Source organism: Dromaius novaehollandiae, chromosome 6, assembly GCF_036370855.1.
Source record: "Dromaius novaehollandiae isolate bDroNov1 chromosome 6, bDroNov1.hap1, whole genome shotgun sequence".
In the NCBI taxonomy this organism is placed as follows: domain Eukaryota; kingdom Metazoa; phylum Chordata; class Aves; order Casuariiformes; family Dromaiidae; genus Dromaius; species Dromaius novaehollandiae.
This window is the reverse complement of record NC_088103.1, coordinates 26,801,679-26,823,349: the sequence shown is the minus strand read 5'-3', so window position 1 is coordinate 26,823,349 and position 21,671 is coordinate 26,801,679. Positions and strand designations below refer to the sequence as shown.

At 41.7% G+C, this 21,671-nt stretch overlaps 1 protein-coding gene across 3 annotated transcripts in view; it reads left to right on the top strand.

Annotated features, from left to right (window-relative positions):
* MARCHF8 (membrane associated ring-CH-type finger 8) overlaps positions 1-21,671 on the top strand; it is a 106,028-nt gene that overhangs the window by 15,511 nt on the left and 68,846 nt on the right. For 2 of the 3 annotated variants that reach the window (XM_064513982.1, XM_064513980.1), the window contains exon 2: positions 13,400-13,578. In XM_064513982.1, coding sequence (XP_064370052.1) covers positions 13,483-13,578 — 96 coding nt within the window. In that variant the 5' untranslated portion in view covers positions 13,400-13,482. Of the gene's footprint in view, positions 1-836; positions 939-13,399; positions 13,579-21,671 lie in introns of those variants that run through there. The other variant, XM_026112549.2, reaches the window with a different exon arrangement.

Here is a 21,671-nt window from a genome sequence, read left to right as displayed (position 1 = left end):
CAGAAAAGGAAAACTGAGGAGATTTTTGTCTTGATTCTCTAACATCATCTCTTGTGTTTGAAATAGGGAGTTGGTTTCCTTTTTCTTTTCTTTTTTCATTTTAAAAAAATCTCATTTTTGTCTTTTTAAAATGATTAGTAGAGAAATATGTTCTTATCTTCTATTAGCCTAATTCAGTAGACATATTTTTCTGTAAGAATCTTTAATCTGTTCTTTAGGAGAGCAAATATGCCTAGTTATTATTGTAATTGTAACTACTTAGACAAGGAAACCAGGTAGTTATGAAAAACTGATCCTGGAAAATGTGAGGAAGAGTAGGGTGGAGTTTTATGTTTTTTTGTTTTTGTTTTTAACTTCACTGCGGCTTGCTGGAATGCAGATGATGTAAAATTCTGGTGTGATCTCAGCATAAATGCTCCCTGCTTTCCAACAGTATGCTTTACTCCAGGACTGTTTTTTAGCCAAAATTTCATCAATGACCTTTTTCTTCTTGCCTTCAATTTCAGCAGATATCTAGTAGTTAGAAACTGCTATTCCTTCCATTTTTTTTTGTCCTCGTGAATGTTTCAGGTTTTGTAATAGTGTTCATGTGAACCAGAATTGCATGGGCCTTATTTAGCACACTTGGCTCGCTCTCTGGCTACTGTCTAAACTAATTTAAAGCAAAGTGCATCTATTATGGGAGAAGGGAGAAAAGCCACTTCTAAATGTGACAGGGTTGAAAAATGTGATTTGTCATTTGGCATCAGTGATGTCGTCATGATCCTGAATTTTATTTTAAGCCTTTCCCTGCCTGGACAACTTCCCGTGTTGACTTCCTCTGCTTGCCCTGTGGATATACAACAGCATCCAAGAATCCATTGCACCATACTGCCCTGGCTACTACTAGCATCCTTCTAAATGCAGTTTCTTCTAACAACCTGCTGTGCTCTCTAATGGTAAGGATTCCTCCACATCTTTACTAGGTGGAGTAACTTGGGTGAGGAGTCCTGGGCTTAACCTACGAAGTTCTGTTTGTGCACGGCTGATGGAGGTCATTGCCTGAAGCACTTCCTTGAGGAAAAGCCAGAAATCACGTAAGCAGCAAGGCAGCGGAGTGCTGCGAGTCAGCCTCTTCCCAAGCAGAAAGGAACAGGCCTGTGCAATTCCGAATTCTGCAGTTCTGGATAGGCGTGATTTCTCCGTACCCGCACACTGCGCTCTTACTTAGCAGGCCTCTGCAGCTGGCTGTGGTTGACTGGCAGTAAGTTGCTAGTGGTTCACAGACCAATTTTAGAAATTCTGCTTTAGTTTTGGTGATAGAAAGATACAGTGGTTATTTTAGTAGAATTTTTTGCAAAGCTTTTAAGCGCATAGGAATGGATTGGCAGAGTTTTGTAATATTTCTCGAAACTTCATGTGTCTTAAGCATTTGTATCTGTCACAATCAGCCTGTTAGTTTTATGACTGCATTTGGGAGCTTCTGATCCTTCTGTGAAGTCTTTAGCACTCCATCTGGGTTAGTAGTGTCTTTAAGTAACATCACTTGCTTTTGTTATGTTGCCCAAAACGAAGGGACTGCTATCTGGATGGGACAGAGAGGATTAAAGCTCAATTGCTGGAAAGAAAACAAGAAGGACAAAGGATGAGGAAATAACCACTGGACACTAGGTTTCTTGTAAGTGTAAGAAGGCAGCGATTTAAAGCAATCCACAGTCGTGTATTCATCCCGTGATCGCAGCTACTGGCTATTTTAGGTGCTGTGGAGATGAATGGCCCTTTATAGACCGTGGTAAGGAATGCCTTATCTGTGGGGCTCAGCCATGTCATATCAGTTCCCTCTTTTCTGGTGGCGCGGAGCAGTCGTGGGGGGAGGACGCATGGAATGGGCAGATGTTGCAGCACGCTCCTGTGAATGAACAACGCGCTGCTCAAAGGAAATGGTTTGTGCTGACTCTTCTCTGCTGCCAAGTCGTGTTGGTGTGAGCGCTCACGTGGGGAGCTGGGATGTGGGAAGCCAGGCTGTTTGTCAGCCCTCTCAAATCAGTTTCTGGTCTAAACTACACCAAGGACACTTGAGATATGAAGAGTGCACACAGACTTTTTAATTCTGCTACGTACCCCATGGTATGGTTGCAGCTGAAGGAGACCACCTCGTTCTGGTGCTGCAGGGGGTTAATTCTGTTCATGGACCTGGACTCTGCAGGCTTTGTATGGCTCTGCTTTTTCATGATAATGCTGTGACACAGGTTTTTAAACTCTTCATAGCATAATTTTATTGTTGAAATTGATGAGAAATACCCTATCTGTCTCTAGCAACTGTGTAAAATCAGGGATCTGGTAATTGCTGCTGACCAACAGCAATTGTTTATGCAGGTGTGAAACTGAAGGAGTGATTAATATATCTACTGCTGTTATTGCTCATCTTACTGTAGCACTTCAGTCTGTGATCTTGTTTGGGCCAGATACTGTATATTACCACAGTAAGGAACAATACCACCCCCACAGAAGTGATCTGCATGGATGAAACATGCTGAAGGTGGGGAGGTGGAAGTATTGTTATCCTTCCATCATACAGAAGCGACTCAAGCGAAGAACTTAAGTGATCTGACTTACTAAACAACAACCAGCAAGCACATGTCTATATTGGTGATACTTGGAAAAAAAAAGGTTAAAGATGGGTATTTATGTTCAGGAGGCTATGGACCCCCAGAGTCGATTATTCTTTCTGGAGTGGGAGTTCTCACGCAGCTCGTAGTGCTGGCCTGTCCCGTGTTGTTCTTTGGAAAGGAGGTTATTTTTACTGGATGTTGCCACTGTATAGAGAAGGTATCAGCTTGGAAAAAGCTGAAAACTATGAAACTGTAAAGTAGACATACTATGCCTGAATATAACTTCCAGTAAAAAGCTCATGCTGAAAGCTGTTGCAGTTCAATGTCTCATAGTATTTTTCCCTGCATTTAAAATGAAAAGTAGCTCTTGAGGGATAGCAAATAACTTTTGGTAGCTAGCTTTGCATTAGCAGCTCAGATTCTTTTTAAAGCATGAGAAATTATGGTCTGAAATATTACTTACCTGTGTCATTAAAGTTTGTGGAAGAATCAGGTACAGAATGCTTGATATGTTGCCCTCTTTGCTGTACGCTTGAGCTCTTGAAGAATAGTTTTGGACTCTCTGAACCCTGGGTTGTACAAGTCCTGAGGAATGTGGTTCACAGCTATTTCCTCATGAAGAGCTTAAAGTTTGTCATAATGATGCCGAAATCTAGATTTTTATTAAGGCTTCGAAAGGAAAGATGTTGCAGCCTAAAACTGCAAATGAATAGTTATCTGTGATTTAACTCGTAAATCATTCAAAAGAAATACGTTATGTGCACCATTTTGGAAATTTATTATTTGCTAGAGGCAAAGAGGCAATGATTTTATACCTCTTCAAAGTACAGAATCATTTAGTCAATAGTATATTCTTTTTACTCCAGCTCAAGAGGAGTACTGAAGCCTCTTAGCAGTTAAGCAATAGTGAAGAATGTTGCTTACACTCCTGTTCGTAACTAGCTTTCACAAATGTTATCCTCTGATGTAATGGAAAATAAGTGATATGGCAGAGAATCTTCTAAAAATGTATCATTGTTAGCTGTATATAATACAGAATGTGAGCAATGTCCTCACTGAACAATAATGAGATTGTTTTGTTTCTTCACTATCTGCTGTTGTAAATATTTACACTGTTTGAGAAAAACAGGCTTTCATTGTCTTCACTATAAGCTGATGCGTTTGGTTTTTAAAGGTCTTTATTAATTTTGAAGTTAAATGTACAGAGCAATCTTTCTCTGTACTACAGAACTGCTTTCAATTTTTATGAACCCAGAAGAGATTACAATAGAGAATGGGAAGTGATCATAAATATCCATATGTGTTACATTATATCATGTGGACTTTGTATACTAGACTAGAAACTTGCATGCAAATATATGCTGGTGCAGATTTCACTTGCTCTTCCAGATATGTTTTAGTATGTCCTGCTTTTCAATTGATTGCAACATCATTCAACACAATTTTGTTTTAAAAACTCTATCACCATGTGGAACGTTTTGCCTGATCATATGGGCATTTTGTATAACAAATTCGCTATTATTCTAGAGGTCTGGGGTGTGGTAATGTCCTTGAGCTATCACATGCTCTCTTTTCGTGGCATGTTGTAGTTTTGCGGGTTTGAGCTTTTTCTCAGGATCAGCGGAAAGGGATATGTGTTGTGTATCAAGTGGGTGTGCTGTGGACCTTTCTGGGCTGATTGCAGGGAAATGGGCAATTGCGGAGGGCTGACTATGGCAATTTAAGTGAGCTGTTCCCAAACCTGTCTTCCCAGTGATCTGACTTTTTCATTTTCCTTTAATTTAAGGATTTCAAATCACATAAAGCCTCGCCACCACTCTCTCTAGCCATCTCCCTGGGTTAGTAAGGAAATGATGCGCTGACGGTTGCTTCACCAGCATGAACGGGCAGCATCTGTGTGGTGGAATTCATGTAGGTTAATGCTGTGCAGTGGTTTTGGACATGTAACGAAGAACAAAAAACAACCTTCCTCAAAACCTTAAGAAGGGGCTTGGTACTGTTGCGTGTGGTTATCTGACTGTGATTATTATGAGGAAGCAAGTCATTGGCCCAGTCTTTAAGGAAAATTTAGTTGCATCCAAGTGATCAAGGCTGCCTAATTTTTGTACTGCGATATGGATTCACTACAAGGTCAGAGGGGAAAAATGCCACTTTTGGAGAGGGGCATTAATTTCTTAGAAAGCCAAACTCTGCTTATCGTGGAAATTGATGGGATCGTGACTCAGAGTGATATTACATGCTGCGATATTACATCCTGCTTGGAACAAAGCTCTGAACACTTGGAAAAGATTGCTGTGTGATTCATGTGTTAGACCTGCTTTATTTGGAAGCACCTCGGGGCCTGGAAGATGTGTTTACTGTGAAGTGGTAAGGTGGAACGATGATTGTTCAGGTGAAAGAGCAAGAGGTATGCACTAACGCAAGTGGCTTTGGAAATCCAGTGGAGCAGCTGGAGAGCTGCTTGCCAGCTTAGGAAACAGCAGCTCTGACTGTTGAAGTCCTGAGACCTCTCTCAGGCTCCACCCTTACAGGTTCCCAGTGCAGGGACTGAAATTTCTCCATTAACTCTGTTTCTTTTTGCTTATTAGTTAGAGACTGTCCCAGGGTTTGCTGATGCTATTGCAGACTTTCATCAACAAATATAGAGGGGCAGTGTTTAAAAATGTGTATTACCTAGCAGACCACTGATTTAGTTAATGAAGTTCTGCCTCTGCAGCAGGCTCTGTCTGCCCGCGCGCGTGTGTGTGTGTGTGGATAGCGCCTGGCACTTTGTGGGTGCCATAGGGTATCAGTAGTGATCACGGATGCTTGTGATGCAGGTCAGTTGCTATTGGTAATGTAAGTGGGCAAAAGTAATATGTTTTTTTCTCAAGGGATTGTATGGACTGTATTGTTATTGGAACAGGGAGAAGTAATACTTTTTCTTTTGAGTGCTGCTAAGCTAGTACATAATTATACTCAGCAACTGATTTGATTTGAAAGGAACTGAGTTTAAGGAGTCTGTTTCTCAGAGGTGCAGAGCCTGCCCATCTCCCACTGAAATCAGGGAGGCGGGGGGAGCCATAAGACATTGGCACCCATTATTTATTGATGCTGTAGTTTTAACAGCTTGCTTGTCCAGTTGTATTATGAAGAACTGTTTGTAAGTACAATCATATTCTTATTTTGAGAGGAGTCAGTCAAAGCTGGCAGATGCATCTATTCCTTCTGTGCGTTGTGTGTTTACAGCTATATATTCCTATGTCTTGAGAAGCTTTCAAAAAGAATATGCACAAGGATCCCTTGTCCGGTTTCTACCTCTTTCTGTTCATTTCAACTAAATAATGACATGATTTTAAAAAAGTTATTAGAAGAAAAATATTTTTCAATCTTGAAGCTCATTATTTTTAGGATCCTAGCAGGTGGAAGAAAGGAGGAACTGAGATAATTCATTAAAGTGAGAAGTTGCAGCTGAGCTAGTAAACAGTGCAAGTTATATGGGCAGAAGCATAGCTGTAAGTAGCAATACTTCAGGTTTATACTAGCAAGATCTGAATATAAGGGTTCTTTTAACTTTTAGTGTTAAGCTAATGCTAAACTGTGAAAGGCACTGCAGGGAAAGTTTTGGGAAAGAAGTTGTTTCTTCTCCCTTTCCTCAACTTAAGTCCCCTTGATTAGATTTGTTTCTCAAGCTAACAACTGCATGTGGAGTGCTTGAGCTTTGATGGTATCTCTTAAATAATGCTGTTAACAAAGCACTGATTAAGCTATAGTAAAACAAAATGAAACACAGATGCAGGATCCTTTTTTTGAAAATGCACATCTGTCATCTCTAGAAAAGGATTATGTAAGCTACATTAGTCGGGGAGGAGTTCTGACAAGCTCAAAATAACGTAAATAAAAGCTTCAAACTGGTGCCAATGCAAACTAATAGTGCTGGAAATATTTGCAAATATGAAATACATAGTGTATGAAAAATATGCATAAGCTACCTCCAATTGAAATGGCAGGGTAGGTAAGCGAAGTAACCCTTCATGCAGGAATTTTCTAAGGATAAGTGCTTCTGGCACTTTCAAAACAAAAAAAAAAAAAAAGAGATTTTTATGCTCGTGGGGTTTTGAGACATCACATCTAGGCCTCCAGCAGAAAAACAGATCCCAGAACTGTGTTAATGGATGGTTTCAAGTCTCGCTTAGAGTATGCCTACTGATGAATCTGTTACACTAACTTGCAGCGGTCTGAGGTTTCTTTGGAGGGTTTCCATTCCTGTTTGGGTTGGCCAGGTTTCACATTACGTAGAAGGGGAAGTTTCAGAAGATCAGAGTTCACAGCAATGTTTTGTAATGTCTTAGGGCAGCACTTTTCAGTTTTTAGCTTGTGCACCCCCACAAGTCCAGGGTCTGCATCTAAGTCGTAAAAGGTGTTTAAGAAACCAAGTCTGTTCTCTTTGGGCTTAAGCTTACTGTACAAGGGTCTGCAACTCTGCCTAAAAGTCTTGTCCATAAACTGAAAAAGATTGAAAAGCACGGGGTTATAGGGATAGCTGCAAAATAAGCTAAGTCTCATAAATAGTTTTTATCTTATCTCTGTTGCAAACAACAGCTTAGATGTTTTACCAAAGTTAAATTATATCCGTCATGATTTATGCCGACTTTTTATTTCAAGAAATGGATGATATTCAAATCAGTTTTGTGGCTGGATTTTTCATGTCATTAGACAGTGCTGCAACATGTTGCTTATCTACACAGGAGTGATTACTCTGTTTTAATCCCCGCCCCAGGTTATCAGACCATTGGCCTACCTGGTACAATTCACTGTCATTAATGCGGCCAGGGGAGTTGAAAAGTGCAGGAAACCTGGGACAGGCAGTTGAGAAAACACACAGGAGGAATTCCTTCCAATTCCATTTTGTTAGAAACTATTGTCTTGCTTATACCACGTGTTGCAGGGTTTATTTCTTTCCAGCACATGAAAACAGATTCCTTTATTGTCGAAAGTGCCTACCAGACTTTAAATAGGAAAACAGAACTGAAACATTTTGGCTTTTTTTTTTTTTCTTTCCCCTGAGAGTAATGTAAAGCGTGTGTACACACCTACATCTATCCACAGGATGCTTTTTTGAGGGGGGAAGACCTGTGTACATCTGCAGCCAGTGCCACTACAGCTTCCAAGCAAGAAGCTACGAAGTTCTCCAGCATATGCCGTGCAGCAAGGGCATGTGGTGGACTTTCAGAAGTTTAAATGACCTAATAAACTGCTCAGTTCATACCACATGTTTTCAGATTCCACTAGTAACCAAGCTGTAGACAGGAAGCTGTGATTTGTATTTATCTTCAAACTTGCTGCAATCCGCCTGGGAATCTTTGGCAAAGATTTATTTTGGAGTGTGTAGCAGACAGACAGGCTGCAACAGGGGCAGGTGAGGGAAGGCAGAATATCTGTCTCCACATAAGCTCTTCCAGTGGCACTCCTCACTGTAACAGTTCAGCAACTTAAAGACTGTTAGGCTCATCTCATGGCTGATATGTCCTTACTTCCTCAGTGGAGAAACTGAGGTCCTGAGGGGGTGGATGCTGTGCCATTAGGATGGAAGTGGCGTTTCAAATGGTCTCCTGGTCACTTGTGCTATAGTGAGGTTACCTGTTGTAGGTTGTCCACTCTCATGTACTTAATGCTGATGACCCAAGGGAATCTAATTGTCTGTTACTGCCAGAAGACATATTGCTCGGGGGGATGCCCTGGCCACCAGGCCCGAGTTGCATGTATGCTTTTCCTTCCCTCCTGCCTCTAAAGTACCTGAAAGGCCGTTTGTCTCATTTTCTCTGAATCTTGTTGCTGTGGCTGCATGGTTCTAGCAGCGTAATGAGGATTGGAGCATTACAAATGATGTGGTTCCAGATGCCTGCTGGCATTTTTAGTTACTGTTTTTTTTGCCCCGCTGAGAGCAAAACTGGACTACGTGGGTGAAATCTCAGCTCCATTGAGGACTGTCCTGTGGATTTTGAGGCCAGGATTTTGCCCTTTTTTGTCTGTTGAAATAGTCTGAAGGTTCTCCACAATAGTGGTCTTGCTGGAATCGATTTTGCAGGAACCAGTGTCGCTATAGATAGCAGGAATAGTAGAGCTTCAGGCTGTCCTGTCAGCCAGGTTTTCAGGAAACCTTCTTTGGTAAGAGCAGTAGTCTAATACTTGTGGCTTAATGACAGCTGGCAGCATCAATAGAGAAGTCCCTAAAGTGGCAAGCTGTGACAACACGCTTAGTTTTATTATCGTTTGCCGAATGCCCAAATTAAGTGATTCTGAAGGTAAAATGAAATCTCCATGGCTTGAAGAGCTTAGTACCTGCGTCTTCCTAGAGCTCTGTATGTTCCCGAGCCCAAAGCATCAAGTTGTCAAAACTCCCGCTCAATTTCTCTCTAACCTGGGAGCATGTAAACCCCTTAGGGGACTTCACATACCAGTCACTGGACAAAATACTTAAGGAGCAGCCATGGAGCAGAAGAACAAGATCCCTCATCCTCTTTAGGCAAATGACTGCTGTGCCTATGAGACCTGGCTCGTGCTGGTCTCTTCTCTCATGCTATGATTACTTCTACCTTTCCAGGAAAAAATGGAACTGGAAAGTCCTTTTTCCATGAACAGAATAGCATCTACACCGGTGGCCATGGGAACTCTTTTGCATGTGGGGTTTATGAACTAGAATCCCTCACAAGTGAGGAGGAAGTCGAGCCCTTCTCAGTGAGTGTACTGAGCTGGTGGATAGACCAGAGAGTTACCGTAGCAATGAGGATTGCTCACTTTGTGTGAGAGAGGGCTTAAGCATCTAACTGTGGAGTAGGATTACTGCTGCAAATGCTGAATTGAAGGAGGATCTAGAAGCAGTCCCCTAGCATCAGCATTTCCTACTTGGGTGTCTGTCTGGCAGGTCCCCAATTCAATGTGCTCGAGGCTTGGATCCCAATTCTCGGGTGCCAAACTTCTCACATCCAAAATGGGGATCCCGTGGTATTAATTTAGCTGTGGAAAAAGTCCTGTGGAGCTTGTCTTAACTCGTTTTGTGTTGAGTGGCACTGCTTTTCTGGCATCCTTGCCTGTTTGCACTTGGTGCTGCAGATGGCCAGTTGACTCATGTAACTTTACCCTTTAATTAGTGCTGTTGGAGCTAAGGTGTTTTCAGGTTGACACTGACAAGTTTTAAGTGTGCACATTGTTACAGATTTCTAGATCTGAGATACTAGTGTGGCATCTGTATTAAGTTTAGAGTGTTTTCCCAGCTGCCGTTGAACAGAGGCAGGCTTTGTTGAGTGTGTCTACCAGGCTCCTTTACCAAAGAAGGGCTGTTTCACATCTTCTCTGAATACCTAATAGGATTGTATCTGCTGGCTGAGCTCTTTCGAGGAATTCTAACACATGCCATCCTTGAAGTACTCGTAGAAAAACTGGTTTAATTTGTTTGTTATAATCAGAGGGGTTTAATTGTGTCTTCTAGTCTTCCTTTTTCCCAGTTGGGCAATAAGATGTCCTTGCCTGCAAGTCCGAGAACCCTTTCCGAGGGGGATGCAAAACTGGGTCTGTTCTCCCTTGGCTCAGCCGTTGGTGGTAGTAGCACTGAACACGTTGCCTAGCAGACTTTCATTGGAGCTTAACACTCTCTGTATTTCATTTCCTTCTGTTTTCTTGGGAAAATACCTTCCATTCCTGCTTTGTTTATTGCAGTTTGACATTCCTGCCTCAGCCCAAGTGTCTCGCTCCTCTGGCACTCAGGGCTTGACTCCTTTCCAGGATGAAGCTAAACTCGTGCGCAGAGGGCAGGGGAAGTTTAGTGTGTTCTCCTTTTACTAGAGCTGAGATTAAATAGTGCTGGTAAGTCCCATGTTTCCCTCTGTCCTCCAATAAGGAAGTGCCTTGTTACTGCTCATTTATGGATGTAGAAGGTTGGTTTTATATTTAAAATGGGTGATGCCTACAAGTTATGGAGCCTGTTGCCTTCATAGCTGTCATGTATGCTTTATGATGTACTGTTTCAGCATCTATACAAGTAATGCGGCCTAAATCCTGAGCAGGTGTCAGTAACACCCTTGAATTTGGCTGAGTGCTCCATCCAGCAAATGAAGTGTGATTGGGAGGCAGCAGGCTTTGCCTTTATTTCTGTTTTTGCCAACAACTTACTGTATAACCTTTAGTAACTCTTTTCCCCCCTCTGTGGAAAGAGGACACTGAACTGTCATTGCCTGTTTAAAGTCCCTTGGAATGTGTTTTTTTTTTTTTTTTTTTTTTTCCCCCCCAGTTAAGGAAAAGCAGTTGAAAGGTCGTACCCTGCTTTCGTTTTAGACAGCTGCAGTGCTCCTGCAGAGTCCAATGGAAATAGAACCAGATCAGCATCTTCCACAGAATCAAAAAACCTGGGAAGCTTGGCCTATCTTTAAAATTTCCAATTAATTAAATATTATATTCAGTAAAATATTTATGCAATATATGTTAAGTGAATGCACTAAGTGCTGGGTTATACCACTTTAAGCAGCATAATAGATAGGCCACCCAGCTAGTCTCCGTTTTCCCCCATCAGAGTTTAGGAAAAAAAAAAAGGTGGGGGGGAGGGGAAGAGAAAAAAAATTGATATTTTATGGAAATGGTGGAGCAGTGCATCATCCAGTTGCCCTATTTAATATAGTCCCTGCTGTGTTAATTCCTCTCTAAGCCCTTCTTTAAACACAATTGATTATGTTTAATTTGCGACAGGTTAGGTTCCAGCTAAACACTCCATGATCCTACATGTTTCAGAAAGCTTTCGATTTGATGCAACTTTGCTAATCTAATAAAAGGTATGGCTAATTATGCCTGCCTTTCACATTAGTGTTGCCAATTTTGGCTAATTTGTCTATTACTGTCTTCCCTATCTTTAATGCTTCCTTGTGTAAAGTTGAATTAGTAAAAGGAGGATAAGGTGTGTGTAGTCCAGTGGATTTCTGATTCCTAGCAAGGGATTTTGATTATACTATTCTCTGATGGCCTTAACAAAGGAACAGCTTGCAGGATGCCTCTTCATATTGCGAGTTGGTACATCTTTACATAGGTGCCTAGAAGCATTACAAAGTTGATTTCTTATACAAGAATTTTTGAAATTTTATAAAATTTTTAATTTAAAAATCTATAAGAAGGGTTTGATAGAGCTGGCTGGCATCTGCACAACATTTTTTCCCTCCCAGTTCCTTTATTTGCTTTGATTTTTTTGATTGATTTATATCTATATAGTAAGATTTTCACTTTGAGGACCTGTATTTTTGTGAGGGAACAAAAAATGGTTTGCACTGGAATAATGAAAACTAAGCTTTGTCTTTATTAACAGAGTTTCAGTTTCTTCCCCTCTTATACTTTTCCAGTTCTTTCAAAGCTATTTTCATGGTTTCCAGTTAAAATTAGCTGGTTGGATTTTTCCTGTTATTAATCCAACATGAAATCTAATTTATAACCTAGAAATAAGGTTTACAGGATGAGAGGCAATGAGTGCAAACTGAAACACAGGAAATGACATCTGGACAGAAGAAAACACCTTTTCACTCTGAGGGTAGTTGCAAACTGGAACAAGTTGCCCATGGAGATTGTGGATTTCTCCATCCTTGGAGATGCTCAAAACCCTGAGTGGACATGGTCCTGCGCAATCTGTTCTAGGTGACCCTGCTTGAGCAGGGGATTGGATCAGATGATCTCTGAAAGTCCCTTCCAACCCCAAGTATTCGCTGATTTTTGTGAACAAAATCCAGTTTCCTTACCTATAAAATACATGTATAAAATATGTGTAATGAAGATGAGGCTATGCAAATTTCCATTCTCTCCTTCTGATGCAGTCCTACTGCCTCCCTGTTTTGAAGTATTTGCTTTCTAGTGCAGGAGAAAAGTACGTTTTGTTTTGGTGTGTTACTAGTTCAGTTGTCCAGTCTCCTTTTTGGTGTTCCTGATGGCAGTAGATGATGGGACGCTTTGTTTGCTGATAGCAGGCAGAAGCCGTTGGCTCTTATTCCAGTATATGATTGGTGGCAACAGTTTTGTCATAACTTTTGGAGATCTTTTCTTTACATAGAAGAAACCTATGTTTGCTTTCCGCCCCCCCCCCCCCAACCTCTGCTGGGGGGTAAGTAGAAGCAGGTTTATCATAAGCTGGTATCACCGCTGTTGTTAAGGCTGTGTAATATTTCCCATTTTATGATGCCATATTAAGTTGATATTTGCACTGCCAGATTTAGCTTATATATAAACGGGGGCATTTCTTCACACGTGACTGTGGAAGACACAGTACATCGCACACATTGCAGTGCCTCCATTGGATGATTACCATTCTGTAGTCAGGAGCCAAACATGGACCCCTGAATGTTTTTAAGCAAAGCCACAACATCTATTCCAGTACTATACCTGGGGCAGTTCAGTCCAGCACGGTGGAGCTGGTGGTTGAAGAAACCACCTCCAGCGAGCCTTGTTGCCCCCACCTCCAGCAGCTGCTCCCTCATGCAGCTGGGAGAGCTGCTGTTGCACCTCCTCCCCATCCATGCGGGCTCAAACTGGGACCCTGCTGTCTGGCTCTGCTCTTGGGCTACTTTCAGAACTGGCAGATAATTTTTTTTTTTTTCCCCTCCATAGACTGTGCTCCGACCCGTCTAGTTCTAGCTCGTGAAAACCTGCCTCATTCCTCATCCAGCCAGTGCACCAAAAACTCTCCTGTTCAGAAACTGGAGAGGAGAGAAGACATCCACCTCAGTCCAATGGGGGCTTAGCTTCAGTTTAGAAACAACTGCGTTTCAAGCTACTTAACATCATCTAATATTTTTACTTTTTAGGTGCAAGGACTGACAATGGCACCGAATGAGCACTGCCTTCAAGCCTCCTTCCTATAAATGACAGGACCAAACAAGGCGGTGTGATGAACATGCCACTGCATCAGATCTCTGTCATTCCAGCTCAGGATGTTACCTCTACCAGAGTCTCCAGAAGCAAGACCAAAGAAAAAGAGGAACAGGTAATACTAGGTATATCAGATACTCACAGAAAGTTAACTGAATATAAAATGGTGGGGTTATCAAGTGAGGCCTAATTCTGATCCAAAGCCCTCACTCCTTGCGTGATTGCTACTTTTAGTGAAAATGAATGTTATCCTCTCATCTCTTTATTCTCATATTTGCATTTTAAAGCAGCTGGCTGTGAAATGCTAGAAATTATTGTGGAGTAACTTCTGCAAAATACAACCTACAACCTTCCATTTCGCATAAGAATTCAAGGCAGATGGGGATTTTGTATGGTGGGTCCGTGTACCCTTGTCATGGAACCTGTAACAGGTGTATTTTTGTTGTTTTTTGTTTGTTTTTTTACTTTTTTTAAAGAGAAAAACAGTATGGGGTGTGAACCCCTATGTGCAGGCAGGCATCTTGATTTCCTTTCCTTTGCTCTCAGTAGCATTTGGTAGCCATGTGAGGATACTGGAGTATCACAAGGAGGGAAATATATACCTTATGTATGTTTACTGTACTGTTTCTTGGATACTGTGATTGTATTTTTTAGCTTGGGATGATATGTGTGAATGGAATCGTTTTGAGTTCTTGTTGATTTTGTTAATGAGAAACAGAACACAAAAATATATAAAGTTTCTAAAGATTCTAAGTCTAATAGAATCTAATTAATGGCTTACTTAACAATTTTTTATAGTGTGTTGTGTCTGGACTTCATATGTAATAACCTTGTTTAGCCTCTGGATTTTTAGTATACATCATGCTTTTGGGTGCACTGTACTGCATTGAATTTTACATTATCTGTCCGTTCCACAGCAACCTCTGTCTGGTTTTTAAGCTTTACTCTGACATGAAAACAGGACAAGAGAACATTCACATTATGGAACAACTGCAGGGATCAGGGTTATTTTTGTGGACTAGGGAGAAATACTGAGTAGTGGTTAGATTCTGAGGAGATCTAGAGTGATACTGATTACAGATGGGGCATAGCTTAAGTATAAGGAACTAGAAAGGTGCTGTCATGTTACAGAAAAGGATTCAGTAAGTCTGATTTGGGGATAGGATAAAGGAAGTTGCTTCTGATGTGTTAAGATCACCTGCCCTGACTGCCGTTTTCACCTGTGAGCTGTACAGATTGCACCCACGAAAGCCACTGGTGAGTCAGTAAAAAATAATTGTTGCGTTGTCTGTTTTCTCTGTATTTTTGTCCTTAGTAACAACTTTAAAGTTGACTTAGCCCTGTTGCTTCTTAAATCAGTAAATACCTGGGCTGCTGAATGCGAGTAGGCTGGCATGGCTCTGCTTTTGGTTGCAAGGACTAGGCAGGAAGTTGTCTTTGCAGTCGAGCTGCTTTAAATCACTGAAACATCTTGTCTCAGGAGTCCACTGGAATCTCTCGCTTCCTGTCTATCGCATGCATCTCTTTCATTTTGGTCTGTGAATGTGTTGGGCAGGTCCCTGAGAGGGCTTTTCTTGTTTCTTCTTTTCAGCCCCCTCCCCTGTAGAAGCTGTCCATTCTAGGTAGCAATGCCAGCACCTCCAGCCCAGCAGGGACATGCTGACAGGGACTGAAACAGCCCCCCAGCCAAATGAATGGTAATTCTGGGAACTGACCCCCCTGGCGGGGGGGGGGAGGGGGGGGGGGGGAAGGGGGGAGAGGTTTGTGTGTCATGTAAATTAGGAGGCCGATCAGATTAAGACTAGTTGTGGTAACTGTTTTGTCATTCAGTGAGCCCCAGAGTGAGAGTCCCCAGTCTGTTTCTAAACTTCTTCCTTTCTGACGGTTTTTGCTGAAACTTCAATATTAAGAAATGTCCCCTATGTTTTCTTAGTGATAACTAGTCTAAGTGTTGATTACTGTTTTCCCCCTCCAGACTGCTGTTGTATTTTCATGTCTTGGGACCTCTGAGACAGAACAGAATATTACAGTCAACACTGGAAAAAAAAGTTTCTTTAAATACGGCTTCTGTGAAATACTGCAGAGAAAATAATGGGGCCTGGGACTACGCAAACAATAAATTAGACTGGCCTGGAAACACTTGGCGTTTCCCAAATCTTGTCCTTCTGTCTCCATCAGCGTATTCATCCATCCCCCAAGTCTCCTGTATTCTGCCAAAACCACTGTTGGAAGACGAGGTGAGCTGCCTGCCATCCTGGGTGGGCAGCTGTACTGCCGTTGCGGCTGCTCATGTGCATCGGGGCCACGGTCTGTCCCCTTGTGTGCTTTTCCCCCCTCCTGCAAACTGCGTTGCTGCTGGTGTTAACCTTTAATGCTGGATCTAATGAATGAGCTGGAAGGCAATCAAGTTGTTAATGTGCTGTCCTTGACCGATCCAGTTACGTTTTCATATTGTATCAGTTAGGACATTCCAGAGCCTTTGCCAGTTGGAGACCCTTTTGACCCTTGGGTACAAGCGGGACCTGCTAGCCATGATTGTAAGTTTTGCTGATGTTTAAAGTATATCGTAAAGGGGAGATAGGATGCAAGGGAAAGAAATTGTAGACCGTAGCTGCCATTTTTCAATCGCTTCAAAATGCCTGTGTTCTGTTTGAGGTAGAAACCAATGCAAGATAAACAGTAGTGTGTGGAGTGAGTATGATCTTGTATTGAGCAAATCTTTAGAGCAGTTGTAGATGATTCTTGTGCCCTAAGTAACATCTGTTGTACAAGAGAAGGACACTATGTAAAACTGAGAAAGAAGGCATTTGTACTTCAGTTTTGCTTTGTGGGCTTCGCTTAGTGTGTTTGTGATGGTAACCTAATGGCCATGATTACAGAATTTACATCTTGCAGCAGCTAAACTGAGGCCAAACTTCACCTCCTTGGGTTCTGTATGTCTAATCAGATGATATCCGAACCACCATGTCATGCACATCCTGTGCTTCAGGAGATTGGTTATCTGTGTCTGATAACTACTTACTTGCTTGACCTGAGGAAGAAGGGGAAAGCTTTCCCTTCCACAACATATCTTACAGTTACTTCTCCATGTTCTGGGTGACTTAGACACAGTTCTCACATGGATTTCTACAAACACATATAATAAATTTTCAGGAGCAAGTGGAACATTTCAGAGTTTGGTTTAAATGCCTCAATTTCTGTAGTATTTAATACTCTTTACTTTTTCTATGTAGGAGTAACAGTAGGCACCTCAATAAAAGGAGCGCTGTGCTCTTAAAGTTTTGGGTTGCACAAAGCCACTTGCCAATCTGAACAAAATCAAACAAACCCCAAACCTCAACCAAAACCAGTATTATTATATCAAAGATAAATATGTAGGTTTACATAACATACCAGGCCATGTTCTTACCGCATGTGCATTGTCAGGTGTGTGTTTTGTGGATTGAGCAGACTCTGTGCACGTCTCCCTTGTTTATTGGCCAGCTCTGACTAGAGCCAAGGTGAGTAAAGGTAGAGTGTCAGCAAGCAGATCAAAGGTTGGCTTGCTTTAGTTCATGTTTTGTTTTCTTTTCCTTTGGGAACTTGCTGTTTCAAACTAGACCATTGGCATTGTCTGTTCCTGCATCTTAACAAGTTCTTTAGAGGAAAGGCTCAAGAAGCACCGCAGCAGGAAATGAAGTGTGCTTAGAGGGAACTTCACCAGCCTGTGAAAAATTAGTGTTTGGCTTATCCCCAGAAGGAAGATGCTCTATATCCTGCTTTCCTAATTTTAGTGATTATGGATGTGTTTAAATATCCACATTTGTGGTAGAGGTGCAGAGGAAAATTTCTCAAGCTGAACAGAATCTCTATTTCTTGTTTTTCATGCTTCTGATCAAGATATAGCTTTGTTATTTCAGGGCACAGCTTGACTGATTTTTAGTAATAGTTTTCCATGCTACAAGGGTGAGTTTTCCGTGCTAATGATTTGGGACTGGTAGTGAAGAACAACAAGAAATCCTTACCACCATTATCATTACAAGACAGTTTTTCGAACTCAGTAATGTTAGAGTCCCTGGGCATGTCTCCTGGGGGATTAACATGTAGATTCAAGGCCTGTGGAAGTCTGTGGCAAAAGTCTCACTGAATTTGAAAGGTGATAAAAGGCTAAGCCTACCATTTTTGTTTTAAGTCAGTGCTCTGTATTAATACGTATTAATAATTTATAGTGGAGTCTGGTAGCTTCTGATTCAGATTAATGTAATTTTTGAGATTTAAATTAATTGAGAACTTTTGTTAACAACAGTCTTTTGCAAAACTTTGTCCATTTTTCACCATAAAAATGGGGAAGGTCATAAAGGGATTACCACTCTGGCATTTAACTTAGATGAACTGTTAGCTTTAAGGGCTATTAATAACCATTGTTAGCTTCTTACTGATCCTTCACTAGGAATAGCTTCGTGCTTACCTGACTTAAGAGGGAGTCACGGTATTGTTTGGGAGGTGCTACAAAACCCCACCACAGAGTCGTGGGGTAACACGTTGTGGGGGCAGCGATGTTTCCTAACATACCCAAAAGCTTACATATAAATAAGGAACAGGTACTGACAGGTGTGTTGTGGTGGAGCATTGCTTCTTTGGGGGTTTTGTGCCTTATTTGCTGAAGCAGACTGATGTGTACCACCACTTCTTACTAAAAGTTACTATAATAAATGAAGCTCCTCAAGTAAAAGTTATTAAAATGCTCTTTTAAAAATGTGTAACTTCACAGCTGTTGCCTCCTGTGCTGTGATCTCTGCAGATCTCATAAGCGGATCAGGAATGGACAGGATCGGTGTTTGAATGGGAGATCATGAGGTGCTTGTCCAAATCATATTGGTTACTGGATGTGCAGTACTTTCTTCTCAATGGCCTGGACCTCAGAAGAAATATTAGGCTGTCCTGAAAGATTACATGGCATTTATCACAAAAGCAGAGATGTGTCCTAGTCAGATTTAAACTTGTTTATTCTACTTGACTGACCAAAACTCTCTTCCGTCCTTCTACAGAAAATCTCTTCTTGTCTTCAAGTGGTATGTGATATCACCAGCTGTTGCATGCTCAGGGGGGATTTTATGGCAATCTCAAGCGTTGCTGAGTGCTTCTCAAAGCTGCCATGCTTGGAGGTACTATGACTCTGACTTCTAGGGATGCTACACAACCACCTAGGCTGTAAAGCAAGTAATACCCAATTCTTCCGGATGAAACTGTGGTGAAACAAGTATATCGTGCTACCTGTTATTAAATGTCTTCTGCCTTCTTAAAGATCTCTCTAATTTTGCAACTGAAGAGGTATTATGGCTTGTTAATTCACATCAAACAATGTAGTCTGTTTTATTTCTGCTATGCTTTACTGAAAAGAAAGCTTTACTTTAGAAAAAAGTAATAGATGTGTTTGTAAGAATTTTTAGTTGAACTAGATCAGCTGTGCAACATTAAGGTGCATGTTTTAAGTTGTTGAATCCAGTGTGAAAATTTATAACTTTTACATTGGGTACCAAACGGCGCTGTGATCTCTGGGGTTTTTTTGCATTCATTTTTTGTACTTTGAGCTGCGTAGGTGGGCTGTGACTAGCTGAACTTAATCCAAATGTTCAGGCTAGAAAGTTGTACGGCTCTGTGTGCATTTGGTTTGTCTCTCCATTGAACCAAATCATTCATTAAGCAGCCAGGCTGTGAATCCTTTGAGAATTTTGCCTCTCATTATTTTTATACTGAGATTTGTGTGTTTTTACGTGTAGCTATGTAATATATTAACATTGCATTTGGCATTTTTCCTTTATTAAATTCCCCTTGGATAGAAACTGGTTAACTACAGAAGAATTTTTATCCTTTAACTCTTCAGTGGGAAGCAGAAAGGCGCTCTTGCTCTTCTGCCACAGTACTACTTAAAGCCTAACCTTCAAAGGAGGAAATGCAAAACCCTTCACTAACAGTCCAAAACTTTGCTTTTAGATAGCACTTTTACCAGTGGATCATAAAGCATTTATCAGAAAAAGTTGCTGTTACTCTTCCCATTTTTAAAAAGTACCAATTAGACAATTTTTCTGACAGAACAGATAACCTATGACAGAAACACACCTGTGGAGTTGCAGTGAAAACGCTTTTTTTTGCCGTCTGTGAACAGGTAGGAATCCTTCCTAGACCTCCTGGTTTGAAGATACACCAGATGACTGAGGCGGTTTTAACAGCCTTCTGCACTGCTTCCCTGCAGGGATGCTGTTGTGCTGAGTGTGTGGTGTTTCCATAGCCAATTCCTTATGCTAAAATGGACTGACTTCTTCTGACATCTTAGTACATGTTTGTGTATGAGCATGTGCCTGATGTACTCCCACTCCCATTGCGTTTAACAGGTAAACAGACTAGTAAGGAGGACTAAGTAAATAGGAAAATTGCTTGAGAAACTGCTTTGCACCAAATGCCTTTTTTTCCTCTGCAGGTGCATTTGTACATGCTTCAGTACCACCCTGCTTGCAATCTCTGCTTTTGATTACTAGGAAAGAGTCATTCTTGTGCTCGTCGTGATGACTTAACTGTTGCTTACATCAAACCTTTACTGGGCATAGCACTTTGCAGCTCCTGTCTGGCGCTCCTGCAAACACGCTCTAATGAGACACTGCATATTTCTTTGCTACTGTAAATGTCTCGCTGTCTGGCTGTGGTGGGAGTCCTGAGGTGCCCGTGCCTGCCTCTGCTCTCCCCGGGGCAGGCGCCGCTGTTCTGCCCCATGCCCACTGCAGCGGTTCCTCCTTCCGCCCCGCGGGTCCTGGTGAGAGCACCACTAGCCTCTCCCTTCTGTCTGGTGCTGCAGAAATGGGCACGAAGACACTGATTTCAGCCAGGCCTGGTTATACCACTGGTCTGGAACTTGAGGGCCTGAGGTTTCAACTGTTTGTCTCTGACTGCCCTGCTAGGAGGTGTTGCGCAGGTCCCTTCAGGTACCTACATCTCCTTCCTCCCGTCTGTGAAAGGGGCTAGCACTGCTGACTGGCCTTGGGAAGGACTTCGGGTCTCCAGATAAAAGCTGAGTAGTTGGAGGCATTTATTACTATATTCTCTGAGATGATGGCCTTGCAAGCGTCCCCCTTCTGTAACCTGCTCTGCTGCAGCGCTCGGTCACAACAGGGAGTGAGCAGGAATGGGTCAGTCTGCCTCCGCACGGGAGGCGTTGCTTAGTCTCTGTGACGGTAAATTTGTAAAAGGCTGCTTGTGACCTTCCTAAATCCCCGTACACGCGTTCTTCCCTTTTTCTGTGTTGAGTGCAGGATGAGAAGCTATTCCTCTCGAGGCCTGTTTGTGCCTGCTGAGCACCAAAGCATGTTGCTTTCCAGAAAAATCGAGAGCAAAGAAGGAAAAAACAGGAAACGTGAGGAGGGGACAGGAGGGAGCTGTTCCTGCTGGAGCAGTTGTTACAGAGCAAGTCAGATCACGTAGTTGGATTCGGTATTGTGTTTATCTTGGAGTGTGTACAGCATGTGTGTGTGAGGAAAGGAGCAGATGGCTTCTAAGTGGAGATGAATTATGAAAGGCAAACTGTGGGAAGTGGTTTCTGAAGAGGATTTGAAGAAGAGGAGCGAATCCTTTCTTTTAAAAGTTTAGTAAACATTACAAAAACTAGCAGCAGTTGATGTATCAGTAGACCTGTATTTTATGTAATGATGCCTCAAGGAAGAAACTTCTGAAGTTCCAGGTTTTGCTGTTTGCATCTAATCAGGCTACTTATGTGTGCTCTCTGTTTTGATTTCATCCATGTATTGCCTGTGAATTCCTTGTTATGGTGTGTCGAGACTGGTAACTTATAGTTAATTATTCTGACCTGTAGCTGTTGCATTAACTTAAATCTGTAAACTACCACTCTCACATATTAACATACAATCTCTGTCTAGTTTTCATTAGCAGTTCACTTCACTTGAACAAGCTGAGAGCCATTATTAGAAAAATATCATTTTATAAAAGAAGTGCTGGTGCCATTTAATTATAGAATAGAGTCAAGTGTGGGTGATTTATTTTTGTAGGTGTGTTGATGATTTTAGTGTATGTTAATGTGCAGCTGCTTTCCTCAGATGAGTCCTGTATCTGAAATCAGGATGTGTTGGAGTTTTTCTTTTCTTTTTTTTTTTTAAAAGCTTGCTTTGTTTTCTAAAGAAAAATGTGTGTCAGCCCTGATCCCACAGTGAGCTGTATGTGCAT